Source organism: Acanthopagrus latus, chromosome 9, assembly GCF_904848185.1.
Source record: "Acanthopagrus latus isolate v.2019 chromosome 9, fAcaLat1.1, whole genome shotgun sequence".
NCBI lineage: Eukaryota > Metazoa > Chordata > Actinopteri > Spariformes > Sparidae > Acanthopagrus > Acanthopagrus latus.
In genome coordinates, this window is record NC_051047.1 from 28,950,201 (window position 1) to 28,968,491 (window position 18,291).

The 18,291-nt window shown below is 43.6% G+C and overlaps 1 protein-coding gene and 2 long non-coding RNA genes across 3 annotated transcripts; all 3 read left to right on the top strand.

Moving 5' to 3' along the window:
- The first annotated feature begins 1,311 nt into the window (after positions 1 to 1,311).
- insig2 (insulin induced gene 2) lies at positions 1,312 to 7,901 on the top strand. The gene is made up of 7 exons (XM_037110398.1): positions 1,312 to 1,485; positions 3,123 to 3,335; positions 3,471 to 3,643; positions 4,970 to 5,094; positions 5,264 to 5,430; positions 5,811 to 5,910; positions 6,022 to 7,901. Exons 2-7 carry the CDS (start codon positions 3,214 to 3,216, stop codon positions 6,061 to 6,063), a joined length of 729 nt encoding a protein of 242 aa, XP_036966293.1. The 5' UTR covers positions 1,312 to 1,485; positions 3,123 to 3,213; the 3' UTR covers positions 6,064 to 7,901.
- A 717-nt stretch (positions 7,902 to 8,618) lies between these two features.
- LOC119026214 lies at positions 8,619 to 13,884 on the top strand. The gene is made up of 3 exons (XR_005077072.1): positions 8,619 to 8,901; positions 8,995 to 9,177; positions 13,678 to 13,884. It is a non-coding gene; the product is annotated as an uncharacterized LOC119026214 (long non-coding RNA).
- Positions 10,301 to 13,022, top strand: LOC119026212. Its single transcript, XR_005077071.1, has 2 exons — positions 10,301 to 11,950; positions 12,071 to 13,022. It is a non-coding gene; the product is annotated as an uncharacterized LOC119026212 (long non-coding RNA).
- Positions 13,885 to 18,291: the final 4,407 nt, after the last annotated feature.

Genomic DNA, 18,291 nt, shown 5'->3' on the forward strand with positions numbered 1-18,291 from the left:
TTCAATGTGAGAATCCAGCTGTAGAATAACATCCCTTCTCAATATGCACCTACATCACAATATGTAGTGAGCATTTCAGCTGCGCTCTAACATGGACATCATACAGATCTGTTATATAATGAGTCCTGTTATGTGTTTATGTTTAAATTGAATTAAATATAAAAATTAATAATCACTTGTTTCAATACGTCACACTTCATGTTGATTGCAGTTTCTTCTGCATCGTCTCAGTCCGGTAACACTAGCAGCTCTCTGAACTTTCTCTGCTGGGATGTTTTAAAATCCTCAGCGTGAAACCTGCAGCTCACCTTGATAAAGTTAGCTGAGGCTCTGAGCTGTGCTGGAATGAGAGAGCACGGATAGTCTGTTTATGTTCAGACTATTGTGTCGCCAGATATAATCCCTGAAACCCCATCATGAGCAGCAGGCCTCAGTATGCTGAATACAAAATGGAGTGTAAATGGGACTGAGGATTAAGAGTGATCCACTCCGCACTGTGACTTTCTCACCTCTGCAGCCCTGTAAGCCTATTAGACCACGAGAGCAAATCAAATATGTTGTGGGGGAAACAGACGCAGCTGTGTGTGTGTGTGTGTGTGTGTGTGTGTGTGTGTGTGTGTGTGTGTGTGTGTGGAATGACTTTAACATCCAGCTGTTTATTTATCAGGGCTGGAAGCTGGAACAGCCTCTTATCAATCCATAAATACTATACAAAGCCACAAACCACACTGTTATTTTAACTGCTAAAAAACATCATTCTTTCCAAAATACTTCTTTAAACATGACTTTTCTCTCACCAAACGTCAGATTACATGAGTTGAATTGCTATTAAACAATAGAAACATTAAACTATACAAACCAGATTTATTCATTGATCATTCAGCTGTTTATTTATTTACAACACCACAAATGACAGTTATTTTAACTGCTTAAAAGACAAATACTTCACACAAAGAACTTCTTTAAACGTGATATTTTTCCTTCTAATGACCAGATACATACATTTTTTATAATTACTCATAAAAAATCATCCAGCTGTTTATCTATCATGGCTGGTAGCTGGAAAACAATTATTATTATCAATGTATAACTATTTTAACCACAAATTACGATGTAAGTCTAGAAAACAAATGATTATAAACAATAAATTGGTATAAAACAATAAAAAACAAACATTTAAAAGTAAAAACTTTATTTATAAACATCATCCAGCTGTTTACAGGAATTCTTTTTGTGGGTTAATCCATGCACCGTAACCGCCAATCACGTGACACGTCCGCTTTGTGTAACGCGGTTACGTCACCACTTCAGAAGCCGATTGGACGTCCGGTGTTCATTCAGCTTAGACAACCGGAAGTAGTCTCAGCAGGGAGAGAAGGCTAATTAATAGTTCCGTGTATTTCAGCCTAGTATTACCCCTGGAGTTGGTTTAAATGTTATATGAGTCTCGTAAATGTATTTGTGGAGCTTCTGTGTCAACTTGAGGTAAGAGTTAGCGTTGATTTCAGCTAATATGCTACGATCGGCGGCTGTTAATGACTAATACAGTTTAGCTAGCCAGTTAGCTATCATATATAATCAGGCTAGCCAACTCTTGTCAAGCTAACTTTGCATTTCCGCTCCTAACCTCGCTACTTGTTCTGTATTACTGTTTAACTAAGGTGATTCTCGTTGCTTCTTCTTAACGTATCTATCAGCAGTAGGTAGGATAATACAGGTAAATCCTTCTGACGCTGCTTTGTAAATAATAAGTAATTAGCCGCCAAGCTAACTTCAGTTTGACAGTTAATTACACCAGCAGCTCCGTCCCTAGCTAAGGTGTTATACAGAAATAAGAGTTGTAGAGTAAAATGTGTGGCTGTTATACCTCAGAGCGACATGTAGCTCTGTCCCCAGTGTGCCTCACGTATTACCTCAGCCTGAGAGGCTCACACCGGAGCTAAAGGTGAGCGAGGTCCAACAGGAGCCAGCTGAAGGTTATCAGTTATCTAACGCTGCCTCATCAGTAATTTACTGAGGGACAAACTGCTCCTGGTCATGGACGAGTGGTTCCGCTCGGGAGCAACAGTTAGTCATGATATACTTAATGCACAGAGACAGTGAGACAGAATACAGTTTACATGTTCGTGCTGTTATTGAAGTGTCGGCATCAGCTGAGCACCTGAACAATAGATGGTAGTGATGTCATCACGAAGAGACACATTCTGGAACCTCTCCATTGATGAGGGATAAAGGAACAGCACATACAAACACACAAAGAAGTTCAGTTAGTGTGTCAGCAGCGGTGGGGCAAAATATCATAAAGCCTCCTCCTGATGGTGGTGAACACACTGCGGTCACACATCAGCTCCTCTGACAGTCTCTGACAGACTTACCAGAGTCACTCACTCTCTGTCACATTAACTTCTCTAAACTTAATCATCACAGATTGCAAATATTTTATTGAGCCATAGTTGTATCTTTAAAATCTTCACTCCAGAACTGTTCTGCTTTATGTTCATAGCAAATGTACAGAAACATTCTCCAGACATGTAACAGGATTATTGTCAGTGTTACTCATATCTAAGTGTGGTGACTCCATGTTGAACCAACACCTCTCTTAACATTATAACATTATATAACACCTCTCGTAAACATTATAAACTTAAATGAATTCAGGCTCTGTTGCATGACTGAGCTAATAAACAGTAACAGCGTGTATACATACAGACAACGATGTAAAGTGTATTTATACAGTGGAATAAAACCCTAGTTCATACAGGGATAACGATAGTAAAAGAGGTCAAAGCAGAGTAAAGATTACTGATAAGTACACACTAAGTACAGTACAACAGGTGGTTTATGTTGGTTTATTGCAGGACTAGTTTAAATTGTTTAATCTGTTTCTCTTAATGATGATTCCTATCTTAAATGAATCAACAGAAGATATCAGAGAGCGGCTTGGTAAATCATTAGTTGGTAAAGATTCTGTTACTCTGTAAACATTTTGTGTATGTTGCTCACCAGGACTGTGATCACTGAACAAACATTTGGTTGTAATATTGTGAATATTTAAAAACCCTAAATGACGTCTAAAATGACAGGAATGTGGTAATGTAAGTCTTTGTGTCCTTGTTCTTCAGCCCGCCCTGGGATGTCAGGGGAGGACGCTGAACTCACTGGTGGATGTAGACATCACACAGCATTCGTTATCATCCTGACCTAAGCTTACGAATGTCCCTGACGCTGACAGCCATGAGCGACAGCAAAGTGACCAGCGGCCAGCAGCAGTGGTCGGGGTCCGGCCAGACGCCACGGCCGGCCCGGGGCCCCTACATCTCCGTCATCACCAACAGGTTAGCTCTGAGTCTGCTGCACATTAAGTCAGCTAGTAGAGGATTTGTACTGAGGGTGTCTGCTGGACATATGTTGCACTACATTGGCTATAAAATTTGGGGACTCTCCTGACTCCTTTTGTTTCTGCCTTGCAGGACCACCAACCTGCTGATCCGCGGGGCCATGCTGTTCTCTGTGGGCGTCTTCTTGGCTCTGGTGCTGAATTTACTGCAGGTGCAGAGAAACGTCACCCTGTTTCCTCCTGATGTCATCAGCAGTATCTTCTCCTCAGCTTGGTGGGTGCCGCCCTGCTGTGGCACGGCTTCAGGTACGTGACGTTTCCTGACGGTGTTTAGAACAAAATGCTCAAGTTACTCATTAAGTGTTGAACTCAAAAATACCTGAAAAATGTGTACATTTCAACCAATATAGCGATATTTGAATTTTTTTCTCTAATATGAGTGAAGGTGTCAAAACTCCAGCATCAGTCAGACTTCAATTTATTTTTTCTGAGCTGAAAAGAAAGTAGTTTATTTCAGTTGCATCAGAGGATACACAGCTCATTTTGAAACAGCCTTTACGGCCCACACAGAGTACACACACACACACACACACACACACACACACACACACACACACACACACACACAGCCTTCCATATGAGTGCACAACATGCCCAGCAGGCGAGACTCTCCATGTTATTGAAATGTGGTCTCCTGGGGGCGATGCTGTGGATGGAGATGCGTCCTGCTCCCATGAGGCTCAGCACAAAGCACAACAGCTCGAGGCTCTTCCTCCCCAGACACACCGCGCCTCCTGCAGGAGGCTGCCGCTCCCACACACACACACAGCGCACTTCACTCCCACAGGAAAGAGCTGCAGCGTTTTGTTGACAGTGCAAAAATTAATTTGTTTTGAAGCAACATTAGTGATGTCAGAGGTTCAAATCATTGCGGTTTGTTCTTATCTAAAGAAAACAACTGGCTGAGTGTGAAATGAGCTGTTGGGCTGGGAAATAAAAAGAAGTTACACTTAGTTGATCAAAAGAGAATTAACTGCAAGCTATTCTGAAAACATCGTCTGCTTCAAGCTCCTTAAATGTGAAGATTCACTGCTGTTCTTTGTCGTTCGTGACTCTAAATGAAGAGTCTGGAGAATTGGACAAAAGAAGAGTTCAGTTTCTCAGATCTGTCCAGAGTGAACCCTTGTTCCAAATAAATCAATGCAGTCAGCTGATCACCTTTATCACACAGGAGTCTGGAAGTGATGCTGTAGGCTAACGCTAAGCTAGCGAGGTGGAAGAGAAACTAAAATGTGTGAGAATTTCTGATCCTGCTTTTGATTTTGATGATCAAAATTGATTTCGACATAGAGACCGACAGGACAGATGTGTAAAAGTGTCCCTGTTCTCACTGAGGAGGACTTTGAGAGTGTTCTGTGGTCAGCCGGGTCGTTTGTGTCCCTTTTTCTAACTGCCACATGAAACAGAGGCCTGGTGTTTGTCTTCAGTAATCCCTCCATGTGTTGTGTGAGTGTTCCATCAGAATGCTGCCTGAATGCCTGTTTTTAGCTAAACAATACAGCATGTGACATGTCGTCTGTGTAGTGAAGCAGGTTGTGTCGCTCCATGTTGACTCTCTCTTTGTCTCCTCAGCGATGATCGGCCTGTTGTACCCGTGCATCGACAGCCGACTGGGCGAGCCACACAAGTTCAAGCGGGAGTGGTCCAGTGTGATGCGCTGTGTGGCGGTGTTTGTTGGCATCAACCACGCCAGTGCTGTATCCTTCAGTCTGCACTCAGGTCTTGTGTGTCGTTGTGAAAACACAGCTGTAAAGAACACGAACTCCTCTGATGTAAACTAACAGGGTTAAAGGTAAAGTGGTACACATGTAACAGTTCTGTAAACACAGCCGCTGACTGTCTGGTCCTTGACCCTCCGTCTGTCAGAAAGTGGACTTTGCCAACAACGTCCAGCTGTCTCTGACGCTGGCGGCGCTCTCCATCGGACTGTGGTGGACGTTCGACCGCTCCCGCAGCGGCTTCGGCCTCGGAGTCAGCATCGCCCTGCTGGCTACGCTGGCCACACAGCTCCTGGTTTACAACGGAGTCTTTCAGTAAGTTCCATCACACATTTACACACATGATGATAGAGGAAGAGGAAGACAGAGCTGTGAGGAAGAAGTTAAGGCAGCTCAGTTTTCATCACGGATGACAATTTTACCGTTTAAACATGAATCAGAACGAGGACAGCGTCATAGAAACTAAGCAACAAACAAATACTCGCTTTCACTTCAGCTCAAACATCTTTACCTGCTGGCATTTGCTGATGAGTGCAGAGGTGAGAAGGAAGCGAGATGTGTCCTCCTTCACCACATCCATCCTCGGCTCCACAAGAAGCCGTTATTCAGCCTTATGTATGATTTTCTCTGCCAAGTTGTTCAGCTCTGATATTGTTTGACATGTGGCTGTCATGTGTTTCTTCTTCCCTGCACAGGTACACGTCTCCAGACTTCCTGTATATCCGCTCCTGGTTACCTTGCATCTTCTTTGCGGGGGTGATAACTATGGGGAACATCGGACGGCAGCTAGCCTTGGTAAGAAACTGGAGTCATTTGATCAGAAGCGGTGGGCTCAGAGAGAGCGGCCCTGAACGCCGAGTGTCTGTGTCTGATGGTTTTTCCTCCTCTTGTGTGTGTTTTGTTCAGTATGAATACAAATTCATCCAGGAGAAGAGCCATCAGGACTGAGGATGTCTGCTCGGAGAGACTTTACACCTGCAGCCGGAGGCAGCGTAGACCAGGCCTGGCTGACCCTGGAGGAACCAGACGAGCTCCTGATTGGCCGCCTGCTGCTGGACTAACAGTATTTCTGATTGGCTCTCGCTCTGGCCGCCGAGCTGACGTGAACACTGAGAGCAGAGTTTGTTGTGTTTTTTCTCTTCGGTGCAGTTTATCTCTCCTCACCTGGATGGGATTAGCGGCGGAGCGTCTATCGTTCTTCAGATCAGCTCGACGTTTGAAACCTTTGGCTCCTTTGTGCCAAACGCAGTCACACGGAGGATCAGTTTAAAGGCTGCTCTTATCGGCCGACTCTTCCACGGATCAGTGGAGAACACACAGCCCGGTTCACTTCTGTCTGCAGAGATATGCATCTATATACCAGACCTTCTTATTCTACGTCATTAGCTTATATCTACATTTACATTTCTTTGATAAAGGACGATGATGGTGTTCAGTGTTCACCTGCTGTGGGATTTTGTACCAGACATGCACAGTATCATCAAAGATCCAAAGATTGAAAATAAGAGATTTGCAAGGCTGCGTTCAGAACAAATCAGGTGTTGAGGAGCGTGGTGCAGGGTAATATCAAAACCATATCCCTTCATTTGTTCATATGCAGATTCAAAACATTCCATGAAAATTAAACAACATCAGTGACCTCTGATGTGATCATCCAGGTCCCACAGAACCGCTGTGATCATTGTCAAGCTGTTTAACTGCAGCAGCTTCTTCAATATTTTAATACAAGTCAAAATATCTGCTCGTGAAACAAAAACTCTGTGGCAACTTAACACACATGGTAGAATTGTAATCAGTACCGTTGAGCAGCTGGTCTGTGATTGGCCACTGCAGAGTGACGTCAGGTTGCTTTTACAAAAATGGATTCTGTCGAGACTTTTCATGGTCTTTCTGAACCGTCACCATGTAGAACCAGCGCCTGCTCTCAGAACGAGTGTCGCCTGATGGGGTCTGAACGCAGCCTCCACACTGTCTGTATGATGTCAGTGAATGTTACATTTTGAATTTACACCAGCTTTGGAAGTGAGTTTCATCCATTTATGGACACTTAATGAGTTTTAAGACAGTTTTTAAAGAACTCCCTTATTATAGAAGTTTTACAGACTTTGTTCACCCGAGGGAGGAACTTCTGTTTGACTGCAGCCTTTTTACTTTCCTGGAACAAAAACAGGTGTAAAGCTGCGTTTGTTCCCTCAAGAACAGCAGGAATGCCAAATTACCCCACTGATTGTCTTCATAGTGCTGAACTAAAGCTTGATGGTTATCCTTCATGAATACTGAACATATATATCAGAGTAGATAACAGTAGAAGTAGAATTAAATAATCTATCGTCTTAGCTTTATATTTCCATTATAACACACATGCTAATCTTTTGTTAGACACTTTCTGTGTTCATCAAGGATAAATCTGGTGTTCAGAGTGCGAGCAGCTGATTGGACCTGCACACGTTCCTCGTTTCTTCTGTTTCACTGTTAGAACCAGCCGACAGTGTTGAGCAGTGTTGTTCTGTTACAAACCGTCTGTTTGACGAGCGGATCATTTAAAGGGATTTTTATAACAATCTGTGATGAAACAAGATGGTTTATAAAATTATTAGAGTTGCAGGACTTTTAAAAACAGTGTTTTTGTAATATTCTTCATTGTAGATTAGAGAAACATGATGGAGACACGTTTTTAACTTGTTCTGTGGTTCCACAGGATTCATAGTTCCACTCTGTGAAGAAACTTCTGATTACTGATCATGTTCCTTGTTTTGGTGTAATAAAGACGACGGCCTTTTGCTAACTGCCTGTGATTCATCTGTCCATCACACTTCAGGTGACGTGACGGAGAAAATGATCCAAGTGTGAAAAGTTAAAGTTGATGGTTTTAACCTTCATAATTCCTGGAATCAAGAAAAAAACAAACATCGGAATTAAACAGATATTATTGAAAAAAAATCATGAAGTGGATTTAATAGATCATTTTTGTCACACAGGTTTGTGAGCTGATGTCTTCTGTGTGTTTGTCGTCCAACAGTCCGTTATGAAGCAGTTTGAGCCTCGACTGATCAGAAGTGATGCTGATCAATACGCTCCTGTTCCTCTGACACTGACACACAGAACATGAAGGTTCCTGCAGAGCTTTCAGCTGATATCTCGTGATCATGACGAATAATGTGCGATCTCAAGACAACAGAAGTAAAACAGGTGACATGATGTTTGACTCGTGGTCGTTCAGGGCTTCCGTACAAATCTACAGTAAAACCTTCAACATCTGATTCTCAGCAGTGAAAGTCTCAATTTGTACGATCACAACAACAATAATGTTCATTTTTCCTTCACACAACTTGAGCCTGAAGATATTTTACAAAACAGAAACATAAATTAAGTCCAGCACACGCAGACGACTCGTGTGTGATGTTATTAAACGAGCGCCGTCGTCTGTGTTGCATTAGAAAGTGTGAGGCCGCCTTAAAGCTGCAGTTAATTAAGTGGAGCTCGTCAGACACAAACTGCAGAGCTGCTGCAGAAGTGCTCACATCAACTGCTACAGTGTTCACTGCTAATGTGGATTAATGCGTCCTGTCTGCCTGCAGCTCCCGCAGACACCCGCTCGTATAGACAAAAGTAATTAAGATGAATAATCGGGATTTAAAGAGCCTTTGTTTGCATTATTGCTAAATTTCCAGGATAAGGACACAGTTTGTGGGAGCTTTACATGAGCGTGTGAGGCAATTTGCTGTGCGAATGTTATTGTTCAAGGCTAACTAGCTAGTAAAACAATAGGCGTGATGTGTCATAGCGGTAAGTGCTGCTCCGAAGAGCTAAACTCCCCACCACTAATGAATTCATTAATCTCTCTATTTATTCCTGACAAGCAATTATCTCCTCTCACAGAATGAGGGTCAGGAGGCAAGGTTGAGAGCTCCTGGGTGTATCTGCAGAGGAGGAAACAGAGGAGCTGCCGCCTCACACACCTGCTGGACCCGCCGGGCCGGCGGTCCTGGTCCACACCAAGAGACGCTTCACACCAGGATTCAGGGAAACGCTGTCCAACGTTAACCTTCATCCACATCTAAAGTTAGTGACGCTAGCTTCTTCATTCTGTCTCGACCAGCATGCATCAGTCGTGTTTCTGTCAGCGCGCTTTAAAGACCTTTACAGAAACATCAACGGCTGGTTTGGACCAGTTTGTGACCTCTGGTTCTTCTCCCGCCACATGTGAAGTAGTTAAAACACCAGCTTCTAATGAAACTATGAGAAATGTTTCTGAGGCCTCGTTCACACGACACAGGATTTTCTTACAGCAAACTCTTTCTATACGTTTGGTCCTTCTGTCAGCGACATATCATGAAACTCCTGCCAGGCTGAGGATGTTCAGAAACGCTGTTCAGTGTTAGAACAGGGTTGTCGTGTCTCCTTTGTTTGATATCAGAGTGTGTACGTTATCTCGTCAGAGCAGCTTTGGTCCCGTTTCAACCGTCCATATAATTACGTATAAATGTAGATCTGAGGAACAGAAGCATCATAATAGATGCTGTTGAAGAACTACAGCCTGACCTGATCTGAAGAGACGTTTAGCAGAAATGTTCTTTGGGTTACAAGAGGAGGACTTTATATCTTCAGGAGGAGGAGAGGAGGACTTTATATCATCAGGAGGAGGAGAGGAGGACTTTATATCCTCAGGAGGAGGAGAGGAGGACTTTATATCATCAGGAGGAGGAGAGGAGGACTTTGTATCATCAGGAGGAGGAGAGGAGGACTTTATATCATCAGGAGGAGGAGAGGAGGACTTTATATCATCAGGAGGAGGAGAGGAGGACTTTATATCCTCAGGAGGAGGAGAGGAGGACTTTATATCATCAGGAGGAGGAGAGGAGGACTTTATATCATCAGGATGGAGAGGAGGAGGACTTTATATCATCAGGAGGAGGAGAGGAGGACTTTATATCATCAGGAGGAGGAGAGGAGGACTTTATATCATCAGGAGGAGGAGAGGAGGACTTTATATCATCAGGATGGAGAGGAGGAGGACTTTATATCATCAGGAGGAGGAGAGGAGGAGTGGACTTTTAGTGAACTGTTCCTTTAAATTTTCACTGGTGCTGAGCAGCTATAATTAAATACAAAGCAGCATTCAGATGAACAACAGTCTGTTCTCCACCACAGCATTAATTTACAAAGCTCATTAATCATGTTCTCACACACTCACACTGATACACACCTGTGTGTGTGTGTGTGTGTGTGTGTGTGTGTGTGTGTGTGTGTGTGTGTGTGTGTGTGTGTGTGTGTGTGTGTGTGTGTGTGCACGTGGAGCCACATTCAACACCACGCTCTGATTTTACCGTCTCATTTCTCTCCGAGCAGCAGCAGCCTGGTCCAGCACCTCCTGCCACCTTCTTGACACCTCATGTAAAACTGTGGCTGCTGCAGGAGCCCGTAAAGTTTGACCTTGCTCTCACTTACGTGTTTTTCACACATAGCGGGGCACAAAACCTATAAAAGGCGCTCAGTAATCGCTGAGGACAGGCCGAACACAATGAAATAGGTCTTAGCGGGGAACCACAGCGCTCCATCTCCAGCCCGTCTCTGAGGGATGACCGTCTAAACTGGAATAAAACCCCGTTAAACGGTGTCACAACATGAATCACTGCCCCGGGAGACATCCATCACTGCTTAAAAGGTGACCACAAATGATCTGTGAGCCACTAGATATTGATTACTCATGTGCTGCAGGTGTCAGGTTTAATGTTGCAGCGGCTTGATAGCGTCGCCTCTGACAGCCGCTGCCCTAACTCTCCTCTGATAGATTTTAATGGTGAAATATTGATTTCTTTCTGGCCAAGGTCTGCCAGCAAGGGCCAGATCATTTGTTGGGGTAATGCAGGACACTCTGTGCCCTGGTCCCAATCAATCATTTTGACAGGAAGCACCAAAGAGAAGAGGGAGAAAAAAAAAACGTGGTGAGGCTTCAGCAGATACATCCACAATCAGGACTCACAGACAGAGCGCTGCAGATATCTGCGACTCTAATATGAATACTAATGATGTGTTTATTGAGTGGGAATGCTCAGCAAATCACAGCTGACGGGATAACAGTCGGAGTGCCTTGAGCAGGGAATGAGGATCTCGGAGAGAGGGTCTATATTTTATTTAAGCGTCTGTGTGCCGGGGCCGGGGAGAGAGACTCAGGTAATGTGTTGTGTTACAACTCAGTGGTCGTTCCCCCCAGCCGGAGCGATAACAGACTTGCTAATGGGAAGCCATCAATCACAATCAGCCTCCTATTCCACCAGTGTCTCCGCTCTCCTCGGCTCTGTAACAGGGAGCTGGAATAGAGGTAATAATGGAGTTTTGTGGCTGCAGCCGCAGCAGCAGCTCGTCCACAAGTCATATCTCCAGCCAAAGCAATAGATGCTTTGCCATGTCAGCATGTCTTTTAATAAGAGAGCCACAAAACGGCCATGAGAAGCAGTTAAAGGCTGGACGAGGCCTTGGGCCGCTCGGGGAGAGCAGAATTAATGCGCAGCCGGTCTCAGGTGGGATGAGTGTGTTGGGTGTTTGGTGCCAAAAGCAGCTAATTGGTTTTTCATTACACTCTGTTCAGTCTACTGTTACATCCTCAGAGCACCGGCTGCAGACAAAGGACAGAGACTGAAGGAAGAAGAGAGCGCGGGAGGACGAATTTCATGTTTCTGCACATTTAAATCACGTTTTATCAGCCAGAGCGTCGAGCTGCAGCACAGCTGACGGAGAACCCAACAGCAAGAAGAGTTCTGAGTTAACATGTGATCTTTGTCTTGTTCTGATTGGAGCAAACAAAGCTAGCAGCTAGTTAGCTTCTCTTCATGCTGTAAGTTTCTATCATTTACATCCTCTGCTGCCTCAAGTTCAACAATTTCTCCAAACTGTCCATGAAAAGACAAAAACCAACAATGTTTGAGTCAATCTCTTGATTCTTTTTGACTTTTAGCATCTTCAGCATCAGCAGGCCACACCGAGAAACACACAATACACATTTCACATAATATTGGAAGACAGATTTTATAATTGACACTGCAGAAACTCTCCGGTCAGAATCTGCTTTCAGCCTCGAGACCAGCAGGAACCCGACCCTGATCTGCCTGACGCAGCAGGACACGAACACGCAGAGATCCAACATGTCGTCAGTGTTAAAACATGTTCTCCAGTGACCGTGTTGGTCTCTGATCATTATAAACTGATTGAATGCTGTTTCATGTCGTACCTGAGAGAACACCTGCACCACCGACACCGCAGGTCTGATCCCTGCAGGGAGGACGAGGAGGACACGCTGCAGCTGCTGGGACTGAATGTGGCAGCAGGACGGTGTTGGTCACAGACGGGTTTCAGTAGTAGACGAGATATCAGAAGCTGGTTCACTTCTGGTTTGAGATCTTTTCATCATCAGGAAAATACAAACTTCCACTTAAACCAGATTGATGTTTGGAGTCTTGTGTACTTCATATTTTAGTCTTTTCTTATTTTCTCTGTATTTATCTGGAAGTATTCTTTTGTTTAAAACTGAGTTTCTGCTGATAAACACACAAACACCCTGCAATTAAACCTGAGTAGATCAGTGAATAAGATTGTGAGGTGTTGTTTCATTTTGATTTCATCTTACAAAGAGTGTTAAAATAACGTCTTTGCTTCTTCTGTTGTCTGAACCTGTTTTAGAAAATTGTCATTTCCTTCCAAACTTCTTCAGACCTCTGTGGTCCAGATGTGGATCAGAACATTTTCCCTCAGACAGCCTCTTCAACACGTCGTCTGACTGCAGAGCAAATGTTTTACATCTTTAAAGTCTGAATGTTTGGAAGAAGCACCAGTTTATATACATTTATATTAAATATTCATTATGTTAGATTTGATGCTTGCTTTTTCCCTCCGTGGCTGATGTCTGACGTCTCTCACTCATCTGGATCAGAAACATTTCTCAGGCTCGTCAGCAGCAGAACTCGTCTTCCTGCAGAAGTGTAACTGACCTCCTACCTGATGCTGACACTGTTAGCTCAGCAGCTGCAGGGAAGATCTGCTCTGAGTAAAGGTGTAAATCTGATCTGAGATCAGGTAGAGATGTGTTCTCTGCTGCAGACTGTGATCACAGCAGAGGAGCTGATGGAGACGTCTGATGTTTTAAAGTCTCAGCTGCTTCAGTTGTTCAGCAGAACGCTGCAACTCTGTTTCACTGTGAAGCTCCAGAGCTGAAACATGAAAAATAATAACAGAATTGTTATTTTTCTGTGAACTGTTCCTTTAAGTTTTCTATGTCCATATCGACCTCCTCTGTGTCGGTGGTGCTGACAGCCTCGTCTCTCCTCTGAGGAGATCAACAAAGAGTTCTCTCATTTTAAACTGTGTAAATTCTTCTAAACAAGAAGCTTCATGTTAAAATTAATAAATCTGTTCAATCTTTTGTTTGTTGTACGTCGAGATGATGCAGCAGTGTTCTGTTTGACAGCCCCGCTGTGTTCAGGTTCACTTCACACTCACCACTAACGACATTTTACATCCTGACTGATAATTATATATTTTTTCTTTATTGCTTTAATCTGGTTTCAGTGAGGATTCGTCTCCTGGGCTGAGTGCAGTTTGTCCTCTGAGCTGGTGACCAGCAGGGGGCGCAGCACTACACCAGTCCAGCACACTGTCAACAAGCTGACTGTAACGGATGAAGTGATTCTGACCACGGTGAATAAATACCAGGGTGGGCATGTTCCGGGCCTGCACGCCTGTTTGTTCTGGTTCTGATCCGCTCTGAACATATTTTATTCTGTTTCATCATTTTCAATTATCAGATCTTCTCGTTGATGCGTCTGATAAAAACACACATATTTGGGTCTCGGTGCGATTGTTGTGACTGATGGGACGTCCACACACACACACACACACACACACACACACACACACACACACACACACACACACACTCACACACACTCTGTTGTTTCCCAGGAGGGATCAAGTGGAGGTTAAAGACTTGTAACCAGACTAATGGCCGACTTCCGCCTCGTATTGTTCCGTCGTCTTCGGGCTGTCTGCGTGGAACATGTATGTCAATCAAACGGCGGTGTCTGCATGTGGCACCGTGTTACCATGGCTACTGGGTAGCCTCACAGCAGAATGTGGTCAGGCGGGGGGCCCCGAACCCAAATACACCAGGGGCCCCCCGGAAAAGGTGACTGCCTCCCTCCCAGAACAGCCGCGTGTTGTCTTCTGCATCGTTACTGATGTTCAGTATTTACTGGAATCTTTCTCACCGTAGGAAAAATGTCAGATCAACGAGATTCTTATAACCCGGCGCTGTCTCCAATAAAAAACCCAAAAGGTCGCTCACTCACACATCAAAGCGAGCACTTTGTGTGAGGGCGAACAATAGTCGGTCACACATGACGGCCTCTGTTCTGTGGCCAGCGTTCGACTCCCTGAATCTCCAAAGACGAGGAGCCGGTGGGGATCCAGCAGGCGGGGCGACGCTGGCCGACAGGTCGACACCAAAGTCAACAGACTGCACACACACTTTAGTGAAAACACACACCTGTGACGACACACAGCGATACGTGACGGATTAACAGATCGTCAGGGTGTTTTTTTAAATCTAAACATGGACTCAGACTCCGCTCCACCTGGACAGACGTAAATCACTGCCTAACTATTTCTAAATCATCTCGTGGGAGCAGTGAAGCTCTTTCATCCAGACGCTCGTCACCGCAGACTCAAACCCTCCTGGGTGTCGGCCGGCGGAGCACAAAGGCCAGACTGTGCTCCTCCTGCGGCCACAAAGTCAGTTTGTGTCTAATCACATATGGCATTGTCATCATACAGTGATTTCCTGCCCTGACACAAACTCCACAGCCACTCGGTCATGGAGGTCAAACCAGATTTTCTCAGAGAGGGTCTGGAGATACAAAGGCACTGTCACGGTCCCCCCGATGATTTCCACTCCCTCCCTCCGTCTGCTGGGAAGGTACAGAGCTAAATTTCAAGTGGAGATGAAGTTGGTCGCTGTGAGTCGGTGTGTGTGTGTGTGTGTGTGTGTGTGTGTGTGTGGAGGAGCAGACTGAGGAGTGGTTAGCGGGTCAGGAGGTCAACATTTCTGGGGACTGCACACTCATGATGTGTGGGTGACCTTGGAGCTACAGGAGACAGTCTGCACTCGGCTTTCTTCACCGCCAGCGTCTCCTTGATTTCACTCCCCCGAGGTAGATTTCAAACTTTTCCCTACAGCGACTCTGGATGATGATAATCAGCTCTAACAGGAGGGATGTTTAATTTCATACACTTACATAGTTTTAATCACTTAACAACTGAAGTGGAGAAAGAAAAACGTTTACGACAGAGTAGAAATACTTTGTTACATCCTGCGATCACGTCTTTACTTCACTGAGAGTGTTTGAATTTACTAAAATCATCCAAAATAAATGTAATTATTATGGAGAATGTTATTGAATTATAATTATTGATACATCAGTGTGTTCGTGTCCTAAAGGTGGAGCTTGTTTTAATTACAACATAATGAAACTGTTGGGTCTGACTCTGACCCTGAATGTTAATTCAGCTACAACATTAAAACGAAACAGACAAAATTTAGTTTGGGAATTTATTTTGTAATATTATTCTGAATCTGCAAAGACATTACAAACAAAAATTATGAAGATATTTATTAAAAGTTGTGCAGTATCTGAAAACTTTACTTCAGTAAATGTACTTAATTCTCTCCGCAGTTTTTTTCAGGACATTTGCGCTTGAAAGTCGACAAAATGTGACTGAAAGCTGAATATTTTCCTGACTTCTAGGATTTGTATATAAATAACTGGACATTTATATAATATAATTGTATTTCTGTCGTGTGATGTGATCTATATTTAATCAGCCGTGTGTGTGTTTCATGTTTGCTGCACGAAGGAAACGACAAACTCTCTTTGTTTGTTGTGTCAGGACAAAAAAAATTACCTCGATTCTTGATTTACAATGATTTAAAGAGAAAAATAAACGACTGCACTTTAATCTGAACACGTCAAAACTTACAGAAGAAATATTATAATTCAAACTTCTGTATATTTTCTGGACAGTTTTGATTTTTCCAGAAACATTTTGCACAATTTCCAGGGTTTGGTCACGTTGCTGGATTTCACTCTCTGATAAAAAATGACGCGTTTTAAAAGAAGAATCCAGAAATTTAAAACTCACTACGGTCGAATTTTACTCGCGACAAAAAGAAGAAATGTAAATAAATAATTCAGAATATTATTTCTAGCAAAGTCGACGACTCTGACACACGACTGCGAGCTTGTCGGGAGGTAAAACGTCCAGAAAATAGAACCGAACACTTCAAGGTCAACTCAAAAATCTACTTTATTGCAAAGTCAAATAAAATACATGTTTGTGGTGCTGGAGGCCTGTGGGGGGGCTGAGTCCTGCCTCAGTGTGTCTGAGATCCAAATCAGCTCAGTCGTCACAACAAAACGTTGTCGTATCTGATGGATCTACATTCATACGTACTGAATCGACTTTTTTACAGCACCAGTGATTCCTGGATATTCTGGACGACAGACATTTGTAAGCGAGACATTAGGGAGACTGTGGGAGAATTCATAGACGTGTTTGTAGCATGAAGAACCTCAGATTAAAACCCGACATAGTGACGCCTCCGCCCTGTTTGTGGGGACTGAGTCCAGGATTCCCTTCAGTTTGTAAACCCGATTGGACTGTGAGCACCGGGTCGCTCCAGCATAAAACTGAACGTAGAGAAACATGGAGAGATGCTGAGTTTTAACACATGTTGTGTTTATTTGTCTTTTGGGCTGAAATCAGCAGATGAATGATAACAGCAGCTCTGACCTGAGATCATGTAATCTGCCCGGTAACAGAAGGACGAGCTCGGTGATATTTAGCATTTTAAATTGTTTTATACATCAAACAATAATCAGGAAAGTGAAACCCGGGCGACCCACCACACATCTGATGGAATATATTCATATATTTGATATATATCAATGAGAAAAACAGCTCACAGTTAAATTCATATTGAAGTTGGCTGTGTCACTGATTTGCTGTTTCCTCCGTGACGCCCCTCCATGATTCTGGCCGTGGACAACATGGCCGCTCATGTTAATAACAGACCTGGTCCTGGTCTCGCTGTGAACCTGAGACCTGAAACTGTCCGCTGCTGTTTATCCAGTTGCTGTGGGCTTGTAGCTACACGGCCGGCGTCCCGTCCTGTTAGCTCGTCCGCTGACAGACACATATGACATGCTAAATCACTGACGCCATTAGACATGCTCGCTGACCAAACGGATGACATGCTAGGGTCCTAATCCCTGGTTTGAATTGCTGTGCGCTCCGTGACTAAATGCTTTCGGTCAAACACAAATCATCAGTGTGTAATCCACTTAGCTGTGTGTGTGTGAGAGAGAGACAAAGATGGTGTGTGTGTATGTGTGTGTGTGTGTGTGTGTGTGGTCCAAAATAGCATAACAAACTGTAACAAGGCAGCTTTAAAGCTGAACATGACCTGGAGGTCAGCACGGAGCTGCGGGGGAGTTAAGCTAGCAGCTAGCAGATTAGCTCGCGCTAAAGCTTCTGTTTACATTTATCATGTGTGAGGTTTGAACCACTGAACACTGAATGTCTGCTGACTGTGGACGTGATGAATGATCAATATTTTATCATTCTTATCAATTATTTCAAACAACAAAATATTCTTATGAATTATTTCAATGAACTGATTTTATTAACATATGAACCAAAGAGACTCCTGTAGATTTAAATTCACAACTTGGGAAAAGACATTTTCACTCCACAGACAGACGATCATAAATGTTTGTTTCAACTGTGCAGACGTGAAAGATTTCATGAAGAGTTCATCTTAAATTCAGGGAAAGAATGAAACATTCCTGTCTGTTACCGACTTTTCCATTAGCTTCCGTTAGCTTCTGTGACTCTCTGGTGACTTTATCATCTCTGTAAAAGACTTCATTTTTGTTAAAGTACAAAAAAACACACAAACACAAGTTCTTTACTTGAACTTTTTTCGTACACGTTACGTTACGTTACAACACCAGATTAATTTCAAGGTTGCACCAGCTGAAACATTTTACACTGTCTGTAGGTTAATGTTGTGATGTAATCATAACCAGTTTAGTTTGATTTTTGCCGATTAATGTTTGGCTCGTT

Coding starts and splice junctions, on each gene's coding strand:
- insig2 (XM_037110398.1), top strand. CDS start 3,214: ATGTCCCTGACGCTGACAGCCATGAGCGACAGCAAAGTGACCAGCGGC. Junction 3,644..4,969: donor CTGCTGTGGCACGGCTTCAG/GTACGTGACGTT, acceptor TTGTCTCCTCAG/CGATGATCGGCCTGTTGTAC. Junction 5,095..5,263: donor GCATCAACCACGCCAGTGCT/GTATCCTTCAGT, acceptor TCCGTCTGTCAG/AAAGTGGACTTTGCCAACAA.